The sequence below is a fragment of the Nicotiana sylvestris genome, chromosome 2, assembly GCF_000393655.2.
Source record: "Nicotiana sylvestris chromosome 2, ASM39365v2, whole genome shotgun sequence".
NCBI lineage: Eukaryota > Viridiplantae > Streptophyta > Magnoliopsida > Solanales > Solanaceae > Nicotiana > Nicotiana sylvestris.
This window is the reverse complement of record NC_091058.1, coordinates 3485043-3499722: the sequence shown is the minus strand read 5'-3', so window position 1 is coordinate 3499722 and position 14680 is coordinate 3485043. Positions and strand designations below refer to the sequence as shown.

At 38.7% G+C, this 14680-nt stretch overlaps 2 protein-coding genes across 2 annotated transcripts; one reads left to right on the top strand and one right to left on the bottom strand.

Annotated features, from left to right (window-relative positions):
* The first annotated feature begins 99 nt into the window (after positions 1 to 99).
* LOC104217665 (E3 ubiquitin-protein ligase ATL31-like) lies at positions 100 to 1831 on the top strand. The gene has a single exon (XM_009767969.2). The coding sequence runs from the start codon at positions 200 to 202 to the stop codon at positions 1400 to 1402; it is 1203 nt and encodes a 400-aa protein (XP_009766271.1). The 5' UTR covers positions 100 to 199; the 3' UTR covers positions 1403 to 1831.
* Positions 1832 to 2578: 747 nt separating this feature from the next.
* LOC104217666 (ras-related protein RABB1b) lies at positions 2579 to 7703 on the bottom strand. The gene is made up of 6 exons (XM_009767970.2): positions 7431 to 7703; positions 7185 to 7324; positions 4414 to 4496; positions 3430 to 3634; positions 3268 to 3336; positions 2579 to 2913 (listed from the first exon to the last, which is right to left on the bottom strand). The coding sequence occupies exons 1-6, from the start codon at positions 7474 to 7476 to the stop codon at positions 2821 to 2823; spliced, it is 636 nt and encodes a 211-aa protein (XP_009766272.1). The 5' UTR covers positions 7477 to 7703; the 3' UTR covers positions 2579 to 2820.
* Positions 7704 to 14680: the final 6977 nt, after the last annotated feature.

Genomic DNA, 14680 nt, shown 5'->3' with positions numbered 1-14680 from the left:
CTCCCTAAAGTCAAACTTTTTTTTTCCTAATATTCAAATAATACAACTGACTTTTCCACCCTCAAGTAAAAGTCTTTTTTCCATCTCTTTGTTTCGATTTATATATAAACCCAAAATATTGAACTCCCTTAGTTTCATTACATCGTCTTCTCCACCCGACTAAAAAACAGAAGGAAAGAAATTTTGCATTATATGAGCCATGTTTACCTTTAAAATTCAAGATGGGCTCGTCTATATTCATCTCCTCATCCTCCTGTTTGTATTATCATGTCCGATGATTCCAAATGCGGCGGCGCAGCCATCAGATTCTTCTTCTGGACCCGACAATCAGTTCCGGTACCCAACTGTCAGCCCAGCAATGGCCATTATTATAGTGGTTCTCATAGCTGCCTTGTTTTTTATTGCTTTTTTCTCAATTTACATCCGTAATCGCAGCGCCGCTAACGGTAACAGTATCCGTCAAACACTTTCCATGCGCCGCCGTAGTGCTGCTGCTGCTACACGTGGACTTGATGATTTGGTCATAGGGACTTTCCCCACTTTTACCTACGCGGAAGTAAAGGATCATCATATCGGTAAAGGAGCTTTGGAATGTGCTGTATGTTTGAACGAGTTTGAAGAGGACGAAACGCTGCGTTTGATCCCAAAATGTGATCACGTTTTTCACCCTGAATGTATTGATGCTTGGCTTAAGTCTCATGTCACTTGCCCGGTTTGCCGAGCTGACCTTAGTACTCCTCAACCTGATGAACCGCCGGTTCAAGCCGCTGAGGTACCAAACCCTGATCAAGTAGGGACAGAGAATTTGCAGCAAAATAACGAGGTTTCAATACAAATAGAGAGTGATGAAAATCGTATGCTACAGCAAGAGGAGACCTCTACTGTTAGACCGAAAGTTAATCGAACTATAAGTTTCAACGTGCCGAACCGGCCGATGAGGTCTTTTTCTATAAAGAGGCCAAAGATGTTTAACAAGTTCAGGTCACATTCGACCGGCCACTCTTTAGTGGTACCGGGGGAGAATTTGGACCGGTACACTCTCAGATTACCGGAGAATGTTAGAAAAGAGGTAATGAACCGGGCACTACTGAACCGGACAAACAGTTGTGCAGTCACTGTACCAACCGGAGAGGGAAGCAATATTGGTGCGAGGTCATTCAGGAGAATTGACCGGTTCGACCAGGAAGCAAAGTCGGACCACTGGGTTTTCAAAATTGCACCACCGTTCTTTACTAGAGGTCCATCAATGAAGTCGCCGAAGGTAAAGCTTGATATTGAAGAGGGATCCACATCACGCAGTGTGAAAATGGCAGTCAAAATGCCGTCGTTCAAATGCTTAGAGCCAAAAAGTGATGAATCCGGTTTGCTGACAGATGACTCGGCTCGGCCTTCGGCCCGGTGATGAACCCGGTTTAAATTAGATCCTAAAATCGGCACCTGTTTTATGCTTGACTTCAATAGCGTGGCGGAAAAGACAATCTTTTTGTGCGCTGTGTAAATGAGGAGAAAAAGTGGTCAATGCTAGTTTGGCACCCCAACTTGGAAACTTCTGGCATAGACTTTATTGCAAAGTATAATGCCAAAAGTTGAAATTCAAGAATATTGCTTTCTAGAAATTCATTGAAATGTTGATTAAATTATTATTTTATAAGCAAATAATGTTCAACTTAAGGATTTTTTCAGGGTTAGATGGGGCCAAGTGTGTTTATCTAGCAGGTGGTTTTAGTAATTAAGACACCTTCATGATGTAAATATGTTTTGATTTCATTCTTCGATGCATTTTTGAGAATAGAAAATCTGAAAGGAAATAGACTTGTTGATACTTGTTTTATTTCCTTGGTCAAGATGATTACTGGACGAAAGGGGCAACGATCCTGCCACTTTAATACCTATTTTTCAAAGGTTTGTTAGCATGAAAAATCAATAAATATTAATAAATAAAATTAAATAAGTAGTACTCCTAAAAATATCAAGTCATCAGTTCCTGCATTAGGTCCTAATAATATAGGTACACGCGGCTTCTATCTAAAAATAAAAGTACCTTGAGAAGTAAACCATTTGGTCCTGCATTTAAGCTTGTATAAAAAACACATAAAAAGGCATCTCCCGATGCACTAAGCTTCCTCTATGTGTAGAGTCCGGAGAAGAACCGGACCATAAAGGTCTATTGTACGCAAGCTTACTCTGTATTTCTGAAACAAGGCTCGAACCCGTAACCTCCTTGCATAAAAACACATTTTGAGAAGTAAAATTAAATAAGTGCTGATGCATTCATATTTCTTCCTAATTCTACTGTAAAAGCTGCACTAGAGTTTGTATAGTTATCTTCTCTTTTCTTTTTATTGATTTTGTGTTTGGAAATCAAACCTTCTCAAGTTAACCAAGCTCTGTAAGACTGAACCACCAGTTTTAAAGGCTCGGAAGAAGAGTATGTCTTCTCTCACAACTGATAAACAGCAAGATTGTTAGTGTTAGATCCTGCATTTAAGTGGCTTGAGGTGTTTGGTTAACATTAATTTAAGCACTACAAATGATAAATGGAGATAGGATCCTGGTTAGAGGAGATGGCGAGATGCTCTAATCAAAACCAAAGGAGCTGAACTCAATCCATTTACTAGATAAACTTTGTATGTAACACAAACATCACATGTACCGGAATTCAACACGCTCCTCAAGAACCTATTTACTCTGAATAATAGGAGTAAATTGAGTCATACAGATGAGGAACTGAATTTGAGCTGTACAAGTCTTGTGATCACTCAGTTGAGTGAGGACAAAAGCAAGTTTATCAGTATCATTACAACTTAGACCTATCTGACACTAGCCGCAGCATCCACCTCTTTGAGCAACCGCTCCATCCCGTGGACCAGCTGGACCTTGGGTACGTCCATACCCAATCTTGATTCCAGATGACTGCAAGAGTACGAAGTGAGATATGTTAGACAATGCACCAATGATAACGTTCATCCCAGAGAATGAAAAAAAAAAAGGATAACTGTGTCAAGATCGGAAACAACTTCTCCGTTTGGACACCCAGATTCCTGACTACCAAAACTTACCCTTCCATTTATAGGAAGTCATCAATCAACTAAACGACAATTTTACCCAATCTTTGCTGGCCATATCCAAGCTTGCAAAGTGCAAACAAAAGATCTTATCCTATTTTAATACTCGCACAGATTCAAAAAGAGATGCCCATGAAAGCAGTACAATCAGTAACGATGAAAATGTGTTGTCATACATTTCTGCGGGAAACTAATTGTTTACCTCGTTGGAGACATCAAAAACACCTTCTTGGATCTTTTGAAGAATCTTAGCAGCAGTCTGTATAAAGGCCTGGCAATTCATTGCATTAGTTTAGGAACAAGCTTCAATGGAATTTGAGCTTGTAGATAAGAGATGCCATAGGCTCTGGCTAATATGTATTACCTCCTCAACATTCTGAGCTGTTCTAGCGGATGCCTCAAGAAACAAAAGCCCATTTTCTTTTGCAAATTGTTCTCCCTCCTCTTTACTGACAGCTCTACGGTGCGACAGATCACTCTTATTTCCTACTAGCATTATGGTCATATTTGGATTTGCGTGCTGCCTAGCATCTTCAAGCCAGCTGGCTAGATGATTAAAAGTTTCTCTCCTAGACAACAGAACGATTACTAGCTTTAACAAAATGCTAATGAAAATCATACTAGAAATGAATAGCAGAAGGAAATACAAGAACCATTGGAGACAATCATTCGGCAAGATGCGTAAATGTGATCATAAAGGAACTGATATATTGAGTGCTCTGAATCATCACATTGACTTAACCACGTTATCAATAAACCTCATTATTTGATCAGAATACATCATTTTTAATTTGATGGAAAATTTCCCCGTCCAGTTATTATAGTCCAATTTATCCAACTTATTAATTATACTCCAACAATCCAATATTGAGTATGAGAAATCTCAAACATACTTCTCTTATTACAATCTGCTAAATGTGCACATAATACACCAATAACACACACTTCATGGAATTAATACACTTTTGCTATCATGGTTTTCATGTACAACTCAAAAATTCTAAAGTTACTTATGTCACTTTCAGGTAAACAACGGGATGATTTGCCTTAACAAGAACCAATGTTGCAACAGCAAATTATAAGCTATTCCAGGTTTACTCCATGAGATGTACTAGAATACAATAAGCTTTTACATGTCATCTGATTTCTGCATATTTATTACTTGAAGGGAAGTGGAAAATCTACAGGAATCGTCAATTAGTATTTAATATGATCAGCCCTGCTTGACATGTCAGACTTCTGCTGAAGAGGACTTGACATAAAAAGGCAATAAGGACCGAAAATCTTCTCTTACATCAAGTTTCTCCAAAGATAAATGACTAGATTGTTCAAAGAATGTGTCACTTACCTGGTGATGTCATAAACCAGAAGTGCGCCAGCAGCTCCCCTGTAATATGACCTGGTGATGGATCTGAAAGATTCCTGTCCAGCCTAGAGAAAGAAAGACCCAGGGAGGAAAAGAGAGTTTTAGATCACTGTAACTGAAGTACCAGATCATATCCCTAAATATAATGCTCAATGACGATGAAAAAGATACACAGTTTTTTCCACAATTATCAATGTACTAATATGTCAAGTATAACATGTCATATGTACCCTCCGTGCATAACTTTTATCTGTATCTTCCGTTATTCAAGAGTCAGAAAAAACAATAGTTGATCAACAGTTTAATGTAAATATGACGGCGTTTTAGAGCAGGAACACCTTATAATACTAGTTTCTTACAATCCAAATTTTATTTCAAAAAGCAGATTAACTCATGTCCATTTGAAGTCCAAAAGTTGGTCCAATTGACCATCAAATAGTGAAAAGGGACAAAAGTTAAGGTATTAATAAGGTTGTCCTTTAACATAGAGATAACAAGTTAGTTTGACATAAGCTTATATCAATCAATTGTTTGAACAATGAACCCCGTAGGTTAGACACGAAAAGTGTAGCAACATATTTAAATTTGATCGTCTCTCTCACAAACTCATGCAAATGAACACATATTTGACATGGTAAAACTCAAATACACCCCCCTCCCCCCTCCCCCCCCCAAAAAAAAAATAAAAAACACCCCCACCCCATGGAAATATTTCCAACCCATTACCAGTGTCTCTTTTCAAACTTGTCCTCTGGGTGACTCAAACCTCAACCCTATATTCGCAGATGGAGAGTCCCTCCTTGATCTGATTGTGTAAAATCATGAATTAGTGTAGGTCTTCTAAGTTGTTATCATTTAGGGGTCGTTTGGTAGGAGGTATTAGAAAAAAATAATGCAAGCATTAGTTCTATACATTATTAATACCTTGTTTGGTACATTTTTTCAACTTGTATATAACTAATACTTGTATTAGTTATACATCATACTTGGCATTATCCTATGCATAAGTAATGCATAGAAAACCATGGCATTAGTAATACTAAGGCTTTAATGCATGCATTAACATGGTTAAAGACAAAATTGTCCTTAAAGTCCCTTAAAGCTAGAGAATATGGAGGGCATTTTTGTAAGCAACTATTTTTCCTAAAAATTATGCAATGCATTATAATTTTAATACACCACACCAAACAATAGATAAGAAATAATATTTGCATAACTAATGCTTGCATTACTAACACATACATTACTAATCCATGCATTACTAATACACCTTATTCCGCACTATTCTTATACACCCTACCAAACGACCCCTTATAGTGTGTGGAACACTATCCACACGTCCTTATCATCAAAATACACAATGGACATGTCCTTATCAAAAAACACTATGGACATGTGAAATAAAAACTAAGTCACTAACAAATGAGCATCTCAAAACATGTCTTCCTACTCATAATGAAAAAGGACTAAACGACCTGAGAACTTTACCTAGCACTTCCCCCTAAAGTTATGCAGCACTAGGATTAGATACTCATGTTTAGACTAAATGAATGAAAAATAGTTAACTCTGCATAGGATGATCTATAATTACTTTTCATTGATGAACATAAATATAACTTAGGAAGCTACAAACTCAACTCTATTTTTTTTAAAATGACATGCTCAACTCCAAATTGGCCATTCAGCCTTAAACTGTTCGGACCAGCATCATTTCCATGCTAAATGATGAAGAGAGTGTCACTAGAAACGTTGTGTGCAGAGATTGCCAGTCGTGTGTCACTTGTTGGACGCGAATCATGCACCATCACCTAGCACTCAGCATTCCATTTCTTCACATAAGTGTGATAGTTCAACCTCTTGTCTTCAATATTGTGGCATTAAAGTGTCATGGATGGTGCTGTTTTTAACAAGTTTGACTGGGAGTGAAGATGGAGCGAATTGACGTCACATTTTAATCAGAGTAGGCCAAGAGACATGCGCAGCAAGTTTGTTGACCATTCTTACTATTGTCAGTGGACTCAAAACGACTGTCATCTAGTTCAGTTTGTACAACTATATAGTTTTTCCTATACATTGTTTATATACTTTGAGGCAACGGTAGAAACCTGGGAGCAATCCTCTCCATGGTGATCGCAGAGGAGAACTATATGGAATGGGAAGATATATAATAGTTCTTTGTTGGTTGAGCGAGGGTGCACTAGGGAACTTGGTTGGGTGGGTATCGGATGGTATAGTTTCGGACCATACATCCAAATGGGAATCATTGTAATAAGTTTCTCTCATAGTGAAAGAAAGCTAGCCTAAAAATTGAATATTAACTGAATTCGACCGGGTACTTGATACCTCCCGCAAGCACATGTACCGGGTAACTCCGTCCAGTAAGACTTAGGCAGATGAAAAGAAATTACATAGTGGTTTTTGCCTCTGATAGGATTTGAACCCGAGGATCCACTTTTCGTCCTCGAAACATGTAATGGAATTATAAGTTAGATATGGGACAGAGACTTCTTTTCTCTTCTTTTTTTATAGGTGAGATATATTATTAATCAGAGCAGCACTAAGTTAGATAGAGACTTTTGTTCTATGTAATTGATATTCTGAGGCCACTTTGCTTAAGAGTTAATTCATTTAATGACGAATGAAATTGATGGAAATATGACCGCTAATTCTAAATTTCCACCCCCGAGACCGCTTACCATATACGTATACAGACACCAAATATTCAGAAAAAATTAAGGGGAACAGTAAATTACAGTGTCCCAAATTTGGAGTTTAATTGGCCGGCTGTCAATGGTGACCATACGAGCCCCAAACTCGACTCCAATAGTGAGATCATGCACTGGTTGAAACCTCTTGTCAGTGAATTGCAGCAGCAAACACGATTTCCCCACTCCTGTTCAAAAATACAGTAATCCGTACGGTAAATTAGGGTTTTAAAATTAGACCAAAAATCAGAGTAAACTAGAGAGAAAATTGAAGTGATCAAAGAGACTTTAAACCTGTATCTCCGATGATTATGTACTTGAAGAGATAGTCGTAAGACATTTTCCGATGAAGATGATTATCGCCGGAACTGAGTTATCTCGCCGGAGAAACTATACAGTAGAAATATAAAGGGCAAATGGATAACACTAAAGTAATTTAAGGGGTGACGTCCAGATTTTGTTTAGAGATTTCTGGAGGAAACGTATTTAAGCAAGGCATCTTCTTTCAGAAACAACACCCCCCCCCCCCCCCTCACGAAACACACACACACGCCGCTCTATTCTTTTGTTTTTACACTTTTTTTTTTTCTTATTTATACCAGTCATCTATTTCGTATTTCATATTTCGTATTTCGTATTTCGTATTCTCTATTTCATACCTTTTATATTGCTGTTATTTTATTATGCGTTTTTATGGTACTAATATATCATCTCTTGTTGCTTTCTTGAGCCGAGGGTCTCCTGGAAACAGTCTCTCTACCCTTCGGGGTAGAGGTAAGATCTGCGTACATATTAACCTCCTCAGACCTCACTTGTGGGATTATACTGGGTCGTTGTTGTTGTTTTTACTTATTAAGATAAAAGGGTCGAAATTAAAATTTACCTCTTTATTATACGAAACTAGTGAATTTCTGCGTTTTGCACAACTGTCAAAAGTACCTCTAAATTCATAACTTATTTTATTATAAATTTAATCAAAATAAAATAAATAAATATTTTTATTAGAGTTAGAGCCTTAGAGGTTAGATGTACAATATTTTTCATAATCTAATTTCCGTAAGAAATGAAAAGAAAAGGAATTGGTATGAAAGTCTTCACTTATGTTACACCCCATATTTTCGTATGTGAAAGTACGCCATAAGTCGATTGATGTAGCTCGGAAATGATATTTTCTTTGAAAGTATATAAAGTGATCTAATGATATTACATCCGTATTTCCGTTAAGCATACAAAAGACTAGGTTGAGGACGAATGCACTTAAACGCGAGAAAGGAGATTTTGGGCAAATAAAAACGAGTTGCTTACCTACCTGACGCATCTGCTTCACCAACTTACTTTCCGTCCTACTTGCTTGAGCCACTCGACACATGTCTTAATTATTTAATGAGGATGAGACACATGTTTCAAAATGAAAAAAGAACCAACATGAATCACCTATTGATTGAGTAGGTGACAAGTAGGTGCATCACCTACTTAGTGCTTGTGGATCAAATTAAAAGGAAATGAAAAAGGATAGAGATGGACAAGTCTTGGGGCAGCCCAAGACCCATATGCCCAAGCCCATTAGTGGGGCCATATAAACATAGATATATCTCAATTTCATTAGAAGCACAATTCATCATCCATCTCACTCTATTGAAACGTGGAGGAGCTCCAAAATATAATCCCAAGATCTCTCTCAAAGTTATCCTAGGGTTCAAGACCAAATCCACAAGTTGGTAAGATGATTTCTCTCTTAGAAGATCAACGTCACCTAGTTATCTCTCTCTACTTTGTTGTTTTGGGGTAAAGAGTTTGTTTGAGCTTGAAGTAAAGCTTAGTTGGACAAGTATTCTTGTTGCCAAGGTAAGGTTTAACTTCTCCTATATGTATTTAAGATCATCCGTGTATATCTAGTTAATTTGTTAAAGGAAACTTGTGAAGTAGGTTGAACTTCATGCTGAAGTGTTGTAGTTGTTGGACTATTTTGGAGTTGAATTCTTGATGTTTTATGGCTGCAAAATCAGTAGAAATAACTTAAGAATACTATTGCTATTGTGGTTGATGTGTTTGGAAGAAGACAAGGCTTGGAAAATGCAAGTTAGAACTTGGTTGTTAGGTGAGATGGTATGGACTGTTTTGGTGATGTATTGTAACGAATATGAGTGACATTTTGGACATGTTGATCTATATATATATATGTATGTTTGTTGACATCCTGGACATATTGGTCTTGTTGTTTGATTTGAGGAAGATGAAAAGAATAAAGAGAGGTGTTGTCCAAAATTTTGTAGATGAGCTAGTCGCACATTTGTGTTGAGTTCTACCTTCCGTAAGTTTAACAATGGTACTTTGTTGTTTGTTGTAGATTGAAGTACTAATGGGATGAACCGTCGTAAGTGTGGTTAGGTAAACGAGAAAAGTATGTTAAGGCTATCCCTTCTTTCCTTTTGGCATGATTCATACGATATAAACGAAACGAGTAAACATATAACTTTCATAAATACCTCTATTCATAGAAGCACTAGGGATGCCTATGTTCTTTACTCCCCATGTGTCTTATTATTATATCTTCTGTTCATGGGTCTCAGAAAAATACGTAGTTGATAAACTTTATTTGAAGGCATATTGATCTTATGATATTCCGAGAGATCTTATTGACTTACTTCTTATGCATTGCATTTACTTATACATGTACATTACCCATTGTCGCACCTCCTTTTTCCGCACCCGAGGGGGTGCAAGGGAGTTTTTTCCAATTAAAGGACAATCGAAACGAGATTGGTTTAATTATTTCAGAGTCGCCACTTGGGAGATTTAGGGTGTCCCAAGTCACCAATTTTAATCCCGAATCGAGGAAAAGAATGACTCTATATTACAGTCTGCGTACCAGAAATCCGGATAAGGAATTCTGTTAACCCGGGAGAAGGTGTTAGGCATTCCCGAGTTCCGTGGTTCTAGCACGGTCGCTCAACTGTTATATTCGGCTTATTTATCTGATTTTTAATACAATTATGAACCATGTGCAAATTTTATCTTTTACCGCTTTATTATCATTATTTTTTAGGAATGTGAACATCGCTTAAAACATATCTTTGGACTGTGTCACATGAAATGCACCCACAATCCGAAACATATTTTATTTGATGTTTTAGGATTTGGATTTGGGTCGCATGAAATGCACACCCGAGTTTAAGAAAGTAATTTAATTAAATCGCGTCTAAAGAGGCTAACGCGTTATTATCTTTAGGGAAGACAGTGAAATTCACTAAACGGTCCATCCCAAATTCTAAGTATTTATTATGACTAATTATTGAGGGCCCCGCAATTTGTATTTTTATTTGGCGAGGCTCGTCTCATTCATTATAAAAAAAAAGGAATTTGCAACGTCATGGAAATGCATCTTATACCACGTCACAGTCAATGTACCCGTGATTAGAGACACATTTCGATTTCGTTGAGATTTGGATTTGGGTCACATAAATGTGCACCCGAGTTTAGGGAGATAACATTATTAAAGGCGCGCCTAAGGCAACTAGCGCATTATTATATTGGGTAGGGCCGTGAAATTTGCTAACGGCCCGTCCCGAAATCTAAGTATTTAATATATACATTTAGAGGGCCCCGCAATTCGTCCCTTTTATTTGGCGAGGCTCGTCTCATTTTACTTATTTTTTTATTATTATTTATATTTATTTTTTATATTTTTAAAAGGATGCCATTTTATGCCTTTAACAATACTAAACCTTATATCCTATTTACGACCGAAATCTCATAACTCGTTACAAATTTAATAAAAGGAATCTAGCAAAATGAGTGTTTTGGAAGTAATAACAACAAGTAATGCTAGTTTTGTCCGAATGAACTAAGCAAGGGAAAAGACGAACAAATTGACGTTAAACTGCGTCATAGAACAACTAACCCTACTTAATTAAACGATATCAAATAAACAAAAATACATAACACCACAGATGAACAAAAACGCATATGGTGAAAACATAAGCAGAAAATTATCATACCAATTTCTATATTGCATCTTCGAACATTTAACGTAACATTTTCTTATCTAATACTTGAGGTCTACTAACCTTTGAACCTCGGCAAACTCTGGGCGACAAACACGACCCCGACGGGACTCAAGCCAGACCTCTCTGAACGAAGAACAACAACGGAACCTCGGACAAACACCTCGACATACCGGACCTCGACGAACCAAAGACGACCTCGATGGAAAAACAGAAGGCTTCGGCAAGGCAAAATTGCAGCCACCAACAGCTGCTCACGATAAGATGAACAATGTCGACGATAGTAAGGTCGACGCAAGGAGGCTGCTGACGGGCTTGTTTTGGCAGTGGTCGAGGGCTATTTATTGGTGGTTCCGCGATGGGGGAGCAGCTGTGGGGGCTGTGACGAGCTGTTTGGGCAGTGGCTCAGGTTGGTCGTGGGTATTGCTGGGGTGCGAGATGGTGAGGAGCCGATGGGGGAGTTGGTTGCGATAGACAGTGACGACGGGGAGGCTGGTAACTGGGGCGTTGCTGGATGGGTTTGGACGTGGGGGAACAGCTGTGGGGGGGGTCGTTTGAGCAGTTGACGGAGTGGTGCTTGGACGGTGTCTGGTGGTTTTGGGTTATGGTTGCTAGGGTTTTTCCTAGGTTTTCTTCAGTAGGAGGAGGAAGACGATGAGCAGCGGATGCCGGGTTCAATGGAGTTTGGGTGGGTTGTTTGGGCAGTGGTTGACGCGGTGGAGCTGGGAACTGGAGGTGGAAGGTCGTGGTGGTGTTGGGTAGGTTTGACGATGGTTATGGCGTTGGAGTTTTGGAGGGGACGGGTGGTCGTTTGGTGGTTTGGACGTGAGGCTGGTGGTTTTCGACAGTGGGGGTGCCGGCGTTAATGGAGGTGGGCGTTTGGTGATGTTACGGCGAGGGGGATGGTGCGTGGGGGTGCCGGAAGGGATGGAGGGAGCTGGGGTTTAGGCGTTGGGGGGTGGTGGGGTGGTGCGACTGGTTCGGGTTGGGATGGGGTGGTGTTTGGGAGGAGGAGGGTGGTCCGATTTGGTCGTGAGGGTGTGGGACTGGTTTGCTAGTTTTTTCTGTTTTTTTTCTTTTTCTTCCTTAGGGTTTTAGTTCTTCTTCCTTTTTTAGGAAGAAGATGAGTGAACCAGTAGTATCCTCCAAATATTTTTCAAAAGTCCTCCTTTGTCCGTTCAAGTCTCGTGCATTTGTAGCTTTGGCCAAGACAAAATGAGCCCCACGCGTGGTGGGGTTCGAGACTTATGTCCCCCACGCGTGGTGGGGTTCCCCATGTGTCCTGGACACGGTTTATTATGGGCTAAGTCCGAAATTAGGCCTAAAACCGGGTAGTTTGAACCCGAATATTATTCTTTTGCCCGGACCCGAGAAATAGGAACACGTTGCTTAACTAGTCCTATATAAGCAAAATAGCTACTAAAATAAGACTAATTATTTAAAACAAAACTATATTTTTTTTAAATATTTTTCAAGATTTAAAATAGCTACAAAATATTAATAAAACTATTTTGTGTAATTTTCGTTTTTTAAATATTAAGATAAAATATGAGGTAATATTTTTTGTATTTTTTCCAAATTAAAATGACTACAAAACCTTAATAGAATTATATTTTTTTTGTAATTTTCGAAATTATATAAAGTACAAAAATAAAGTGCAATTTTTTGATTTTTCAAGTTTATGAGGGATACATAAACTAAAATTTATATATATATTTTTTTGTAATTTTTTCTTTTGCGAGAAAAATAAAGTAAAAATAGTCAAAATAGCTATATTAGTCCTAAATTAAATAATTAAGCTAAGAATGTAAAAATTCCCGGGGAGGGTCAAAAATCACGTGCTTACAGCTGCCCCTCTTTGACTGAAAACACGAAGAGTTTTCCGACAAAGAACGACTAGACGTGTTTTTGACCCGACCATTACTTGGAGGGACTACACTAAGGAAAGGGAGGGAATGTGACCGAGCCCTGGTATCTAAGCTGCCTACATATCCTTGGTTATACAGGAATCAGGCCACGTGTAGTTCGGGAATGAGAGAGATAGTGAAGTGTACCGAGGTGAAGAGCCGATCGAGGTGCCGTTCCGTTGAGGTTCCGGTCCGCGGTCCTGTCATTACAACAAAAATGAAAACTGAAAAAGACTAACTAAGCCTATCAGCTACTAGTTACAAGGATTCCTATCTCTAAGTCTTCTGAAACTTGATCTTGAGTCTTGAATGGTGCTTCATACAGACTTTGGATTTGAACCTTGATACTTGCTACTTGAGCAGACCACATCTGTTCTCCACTTCCGTATTTTGGGCTCTTTTCTTTCTTTCTTTTTTCTTCTTTCTTTTTTTCTTGTTTTGTTTTTTTTGTTTTTGTGACCAGCTTCTGTTGATCATCCCAGACTATTGATTCGCGTTCTTGAGGCGAGCTTCTAACTTTCATTGAATGCTGGGGATTTCTGTTGTAATCCTTCTGCTTTCCAGTGGGTCACTGCTTGATCTTTGACAGGCGGACTCCTGACTTCTTCGATCTTTGACATACCACAAACTCCGTTCTACAGGCGGGTCCCTGACAATCAAAACAAACAAAACAAACAAAATTTCCTAACCCAGTTTGTACTGGGAAGATTTGTGAGTCGTTAGCAAAATCGTAACTCACTTACACTACTGATGCAATGATGAGAGTAAACTAAAGACTAGGCTAGGATGTGCATCTCCTATGAGTAAAACCAAAACTCTTGCTAGCAAATGTGTCTGCTAAAATAAAAACCTCAATGACTCAAACTAGAAAGTGTGTCTTCTATGGTTGAATCGGAATGAGCTAAACTAGGAAGTGCGTCTCCTAAGGGTGAAAACTTCAGTGACTAGAACTAGGAAGTGCGTCTCCTATGAATAAAATCTCGATTAGGAAGTGCGTCTCCTACGGGTAAACTTCAAAAAACTGGACTAGGAATTGTGTCTCCTATGGTCGAACTTAAAATGAATCAGACTAAGAAGTGCATCTCCTAAGGGCGAAATATCGATTCCGGAAGTGCGTCTCCTGAAATAAAATATAATCTAAAAGCCAAACTAGGGAGTGCGTCTCCTAAAGCAAAAGTATAACCTGAGCGAACCAGACTAGGAAGTGTGTCTCCTAATAATGAAAACTTAATTCAGGAAGTGCGTTTCCTGTGCATGGAATTAAACTTAGGAAGTGCGTCTCCTAGGGGTAAAACTAAACTTTAGGAAGTGCGTCTCCTAATGGTAAAACTGAACTTAGGAAGTGCGTCTCCTACTGGTGAAACTTTTTAGGAAGTGCGTCTCCTACTTGTGAAACTTTTTAGGAAGTGCGTCTCCTACTTGTGAAACTTAGGTTAGGAAGTGCGTCTCCTATTGGTACAATGGACTTAGGAAGTGCGTCTCCTATTGGTGAAACTGAACTTAGGAAGTGCGTTTCCTATTGGTGAACCTATTCTTAGGAAGTGCGTCTCCTAATGGTAAAACTGAACTTAGGAAGTGCGTCTCCTATGGTGAAACTGAACTTTAGGAAGTGCGTCTCCTATGGTGAAACTGA

Coding starts and splice junctions, on each gene's coding strand:
- LOC104217666 (XM_009767970.2), bottom strand. CDS start 7,476: ATGTCTTACGACTATCTCTTCAAGTACATAATCATCGGAGATACAG. Junction 4,497..7,184: donor AACTCCAAATTTGGGACACT/GTAATTTACTGT, acceptor TTCTTTCTCTAG/GCTGGACAGGAATCTTTCAG. Junction 2,914..3,267: donor TTTTTGATGTCTCCAACGAG/GTAAACAATTAG, acceptor GTACTCTTGCAG/TCATCTGGAATCAAGATTGG.
- LOC104217665 (XM_009767969.2), top strand. CDS start 200: ATGTTTACCTTTAAAATTCAAGATGGGCTCGTCTATATTCATCTCCTC.